The sequence below is a fragment of the Opisthorchis viverrini genome (genome assembly GCF_000715545.1).
Source record: "Opisthorchis viverrini unplaced genomic scaffold opera_v5_429, whole genome shotgun sequence".
In the NCBI taxonomy this organism is placed as follows: Eukaryota; Metazoa; Platyhelminthes; class Trematoda; order Opisthorchiida; family Opisthorchiidae; genus Opisthorchis; species Opisthorchis viverrini.
The window spans coordinates 1-5,683 of record NW_008752083.1 but is presented as its reverse complement, the minus strand read 5'-3'; the positions used below and the strand labels follow the sequence as shown (position 1 = coordinate 5,683).

Here is a 5,683-nt window from a genome sequence, read left to right as displayed (position 1 = left end):
ATATATATATATACTGGATCCAGGATGAAGTGTGAAATACAATCCTAATTCCTAAGCTGTATCACTTGGTATACAATTTTCCGGTCGAGGTGTTGCAGGCTGAGAACAAGTTTGCTAACTTTACTCACGTTTTCTCCACTCTTAGTCCGATCAACTTCTACATGCCGGAGTTTTTCTCGATGCGTCACGAGTATTGTTCAATCTGAGCCGTCTACCCCCACCCAACAAGATGCTCTGACCTCGAGTGAAAGTGGCCTTCTGCGTTCAAACTGCGAGTGTTGGTGCACTCAGATAAATAGTCCGCACCGCTCCACAACTTCGGATCACTGGTCATTGGCAGGTGTTGTTTGTTAGAAAAGTGACCACAAGACTCGAGCATAATGGTCACGCTATACTCAACGAAACCTAGCACAAATGACTTTTACAGAAATTATCCGCGCCGCAGTCCAGGAGCGGATCCAGACATACATTGGAGTTGTAGCAAGCATGGCGGCGGAATTCACAGTTTCATTTCAGATCAGCATTAGGACTTAACGGCGCATCCAGAGTACCGAAAACATGTAAGAATGGAATCCTTGTTGTCGTATCGGAAAATGTCTCAGTTGAATGCAGCCACTGATGATGAGAATAACGATTTCTACCAGAAATTGCAGCAACTTTTGTGGAGACACCCAGTTCGGACATTTTGACATTGATTGTAAGTGGTTGCGGGATCCTTAGAATTCACGTAACCCTCATCTGCACAGCCCCTCTCAGGCCTCGATGAGTCCACACCCTCTATTATTATTAGAGTTAACAGCAGCGCATATTCTTGGTGGTTTCTGAGTTTGAACTCCGGATATCAGATGTGCTAGGCGAGTGTCACCACTATTCCACTAGGGCACTCTGGAAGCACCTGAATCATCACACCTGAACTGGCGAATGTCGCGAGTGTCGGAATTGGGTTACCTCTAGGGTATGGACCCAACAGAATAACCGCGCAGGACAGGAGGATGACTGTTCACACGAGATGTGAATGTAAATTCTACGAAGCCCGCAAACACCCCCCACTAGTGGATAAATGATCCAGCAAATTTCAAGCATCTGAGATACCACCTGACTAGGAAGTCTTGACGGGCGGGTCAATCGGTTGACGCAATCACGACAATTATCGGGTCGTCGTTCGATGCGTCGGGAAAGCCGATCGCATCGCTCAAACTTCAACACATGCGTCAGTTTAGGCGCCTCCAGTGTGCGCTGGTGAAATAGTGGTAGCACACTCGCCTCGCACACGAATCCACAGAAGAGTTTGCGTGTTGTTGGTGAGGTACGCCTTGTAGGATGGGATACCCGTAACCCTCTCTATGCGCTTGGCTGAAAACGTTGCAAGAAATGGCGGCTGATTGATGTCAGTGGAGTTCGTGCTATCAGTTGATCCCCCGACTGTCTGACTGAACGCCCGGATGTGTAGGCAGCTCAGAATGTTTGCGACAGGAAAGCACTACGTCTCTCCCTCATCCACTCTTTCTTCTTTGCACTTTAAGGCTTTAGTTATAACTAAGTAAACTTTGAGGTTAAAGATCATTGGAACATCAGTGTTAACACTAATGGTGCTGTCTCTGATTATGATTACTGCTGCGCTGCAGCGTTGGCAGCTGTATGCGAGATGGTCGCTTTCGGAACCAGAATTAGAACGTCTTCTGGAATAAGTTGATTTGTCCGCAGTGATTAGTTCCAATAGCGTTAGGCGAGGTGTTAAAAGTTTAGCTAGACCGCCTAGTAGTTAAATGACCTGTTTTGTAACTTTACAACATACGCATTACCCAGCGAGCATTTGCCTCTAGATTGTTTGGCCTAGGATAGCCACCTAAAAGCATTCTTAATTCACGACCGGCGCTTGATTACTATTCCGCCGCATTGAGACAGTGTATGTCAATCGGTAGGACTGTACTGCCACTTCCTGGTTTTTAGTCCTACCCTTATGCAAGTGCCCTGCGAAAAAAACGTGTTTCATGCGATGAGAAACCAGTGAACCATGCGCAAAAGCAACGTGACTGATTCTCTTCCTTTTGAAGCGATCACTCCTACGCTTCATGTAATCGTCTCCGCTTTCGAAATGATTCCTCCTGCTTTTAAAATTATAATTCCTTCACAGTATAGTTCAGCCCGAATAGTTCACTAGGAATCACCATTCGGAATCTCCAACGAGACTCACTCAGACTCACTGCCAACAATATCTTCCGGGTTTTCAGTATAGGCTGGGCTTCGGTAGCTGAACATAGTACAGAACTGAAACTCCAAACTCTCAAGGTTTACAGGTCACCAGCTGTTCAGCAAATATGACATCTGGATGAAAATTAAAACTTACCTCCAATACCGAGCTCAAGAAAACACTCCCCTTGTCCATCTTCCAGCCGTTTGTTAAGCATGTTGGTTAACAGCGAGAATTTTCGGGCATCAGGTTGAACGAAAGCGAACTGGAAAAAAGTTATTATCATCAATAAGAGCAAAAACAGTACTGCATACTGCTCAACTTCCAAAGCATGAGGAAAGAAAGCCTCCGTAAAGAGTGCAAAGAGGACGAATAATCAGGACATTTAACAACCACTACAACACTCGAATGGGTCACAACACTCCAATGAGTTTGGCAGTCGCTCAGGACTTCACCAGTGTCATGAACAACTATATTTATAGTACAGACTCAGTAGGGGTCACATCAAGTGAAAATATCGGCAGATTATTTAGAAAGCTGCTTCTATGTCGATGACATTCGCGTTTCTCATGGTTAGCCGTGACAATTTTTTTAATTAAGAGGGAATGTATTACATCTGATACTGGTCCTCTTTACAAATGAGAAACCAGAGGGCACATTCACCTGAGAGAGCAACCCATCGATCTTAACACTGCACCTTAGAAAGCCCAGAGCTGACTCAACTCGGGACTTACCTAGAGCCTAACCTTAGTTAGAGCCATGCCGTTTGCAGTGGGGTCAGATCTTATTAGCCAAAGATACAGATGCCGCAGGCGAACTTCCTCGAGGGTACTTCTACGGTCATTTCAACACGGGTCAAGTACAACGCAATTAGGGGGCGTCATCATGCCTTCGGTTAACCGTATTAGTTAGGTCATTGCCAGTCAGGCGAGATCAGCACATGTGCTTCCCTCTTCGTGAGTTTTTCAAACGTACAAATGTATGCCCTTGGTAACCATAAATGATATCAAGAAGATAGACTGTTTCGTTAAATTGGGCGACCGGGTTAGAGCTGCACTGTCTGAAGAAGCGTTCTTGAATTCATATTCCCAACTTGCTTAGCACATCGCTATGCAAGTAAGGAACGCAATATGTTTTCCGTGCTAAACAGTAAGCACGTACATCTCTGTATCGGCAACACATTCCGGAAATTCGACGGAAATAGCATTATTTCGTGAGTGCACAGAACAATGGTGTTTCAAAGGCCGAGGCGCCATTCAGGATGGGGCTCACGTGATCCCCTCCGAAAATGACAGGAGACCCTGCAAAACAGCTATCAATCGACATCCGCGGCGACTTTGTCATCAGCCTATGTCTGAACTGTATGATGGTGTTTGAAAATGTGCTTGCAGTAAGCTTACATCAGGTTCCTTTTGTTGCTCCTTTTACGACAAGATGCTGATATGAATTTCGGTCGTACGATAGTGAAGAATCAGTGACCAAAAATGATGTGCTGCCGGCTTTCACGTAAGGTATCTATCGTAATTTCTCTTAATGAACGTCCTGCTGACTCCTATCGCATATTTTATCGTATAATAGGGCCAGTCCATTATCATTAAACCTATATTTAAAGAGCTTATAAAAAACTATCTGACGTTATAGCACTTAAACCATCCTCAGGAGTATCAAATTTGCCCTTAACAAAGGTGTCATCTCGTGATAGGGGCGCCTAATCGGAGATGGACCACAAGTTTTCCGCACCAAACAACAAAACATTTATGACAGCGTGGGATTTGGCAATTTACGATGCGGAAAAGTTATGATGCACCGTACAGCTGTTTCATCCTCATTGGGCATCATCAGCAGTGCCAATCCGGCCTAATGGCCGGAGGACCTCCTCGACCGGAGACGAAACGTTCTCAGGCTAATTGGCAAGGTCAGCGAACAGAACAACGGCCATCCGATCAGCCGCCAGAATCTTGGATTCATCCCACCATATAAGGCTATGTCTAATGGGAATCTTTCCACTTGTTTTTCAACCCCTGACCAAGTTCAGCAGTAATATGCACATCTCATGGCCTGCTCTACTGACCACATTGGCAATGTCGGTACTTAACCTCGTTTTCGTTACCTACCGTTACAATTGTATTGTTCCGGGCTCACACCTTTCCCAATCTCAGATCACTCGATCGTACAAACTGTCCTGACATTCAGCAAGACACAACACTCACCATGTCAAAACTCTTCTTGGTCGCACATGACTAGTCCCTTCCCCATAACGGCATGACCGTGCAACACTGTCACTCTCCGTTGACCCAGCTTCTTACAATCTTCAGTTATGCAGGCATCCGGTCACTTCTTACCTGAACACTCGTACCTGACTACGTTATACATGCGAGCACTCACTCGATGTGGTCTTGTCGCTTTTAATGAATTTGTAGCATCCTAAAAGGTTCCCTTGTCCCTTGAACCCACCCTACGAGTAATAAAAAATATCAGTATTAACGCGATACTAACAAAACGCCATCTAAGCTCAAGTTTAAAAATGGGTGATGCTGGCGCATCCAACCTTATTCTATTGTGGAGAAATATATACATCGTAAAAGCGTTTGTGATGCGAAATGAACTTTTCAAAGCAGAAAGAATATTCTGAATATGCACAACCCACTTTATCAGAGACCAAGAGAGAGACCAAGTTGTTGACCTCCGTCATAATTCTGTTGCTAAGCGAAGTTCGTTATGCTGCAGCTAACACTGAAGCAGCAAACGCTGCAAGGAAAATAGATGGAATGTGGATTGTAATCACTGACAGAAAAAAACAGCACTGACCATGACTTACCTTAAAGTCTTGTGTGGTATGCTAACGCTACGAAATACACCTAAAGTGCATGTACTTTTACTTCACTTTACTTAGGCTACCCTCTGCGTTAGGATGAGCCTACTTCTTAGATGTCTAGAATACCGGCTATGCGAGCGACGCTGTCGGTGGCGAGAGATTTGGGCCAGAGTTCGTTCTGCTGGTGCAGCCGTAGATAACCTGTAGACCCAGGCGTCCAATATCGGCCAATTCGAGTTTTCAAATGACCATATCAATGACAACGCCATTATCGATGTGGTTTAAGAGAAAGAACAGTACTGACTGCTTGCATGTGGTCGGAAAAGAACGTGTCCAAAAATAGCCGAAATCGACGATACTGGAAGAGCTACTCGAAACGAGCGACACCAAAGCATCGACTGTGGACACTCATTCGATACACCTTTCAGGGGAGGCACTGAACAGGACGTACTATGGCTAGCGACAGAACGTACCAACAATAAATAATGGTGAGTATCACCGGTTAAGAATCCCCATTCTGTGGGTGTCTAGAGCAGATTTATCAAACAGTGTAAAACGGTTCAGAAGGAAGACTGAGGTTCGAACTCTGGTCTTCAGAACAAATTCCTTCTTACAACAGTACACACTTCGCTTCAGTTATAAGGACGCTCATCATCATCATCATCAACATCAAAGAC

General features: G+C 45.0%; 1 protein-coding gene across 1 annotated transcript in view; it reads right to left on the bottom strand.

The window, feature by feature from the left end:
• Positions 1–4,918, bottom strand: part of T265_10927 (hypothetical protein) — a gene marked incomplete at both ends in the record, with an annotated part of 63,623 nt that extends 58,705 nt beyond the window's left edge. The window contains 2 exons of the mRNA XM_009177442.1: positions 2,348–2,456; positions 4,839–4,918. Coding sequence (XP_009175706.1) covers positions 2,348–2,456; positions 4,839–4,883 — 154 coding nt within the window. The remainder of the gene's footprint in view (positions 1–2,347; positions 2,457–4,838) is intronic.
• Between the last annotated feature and the right edge of the window lie 765 nt (positions 4,919–5,683).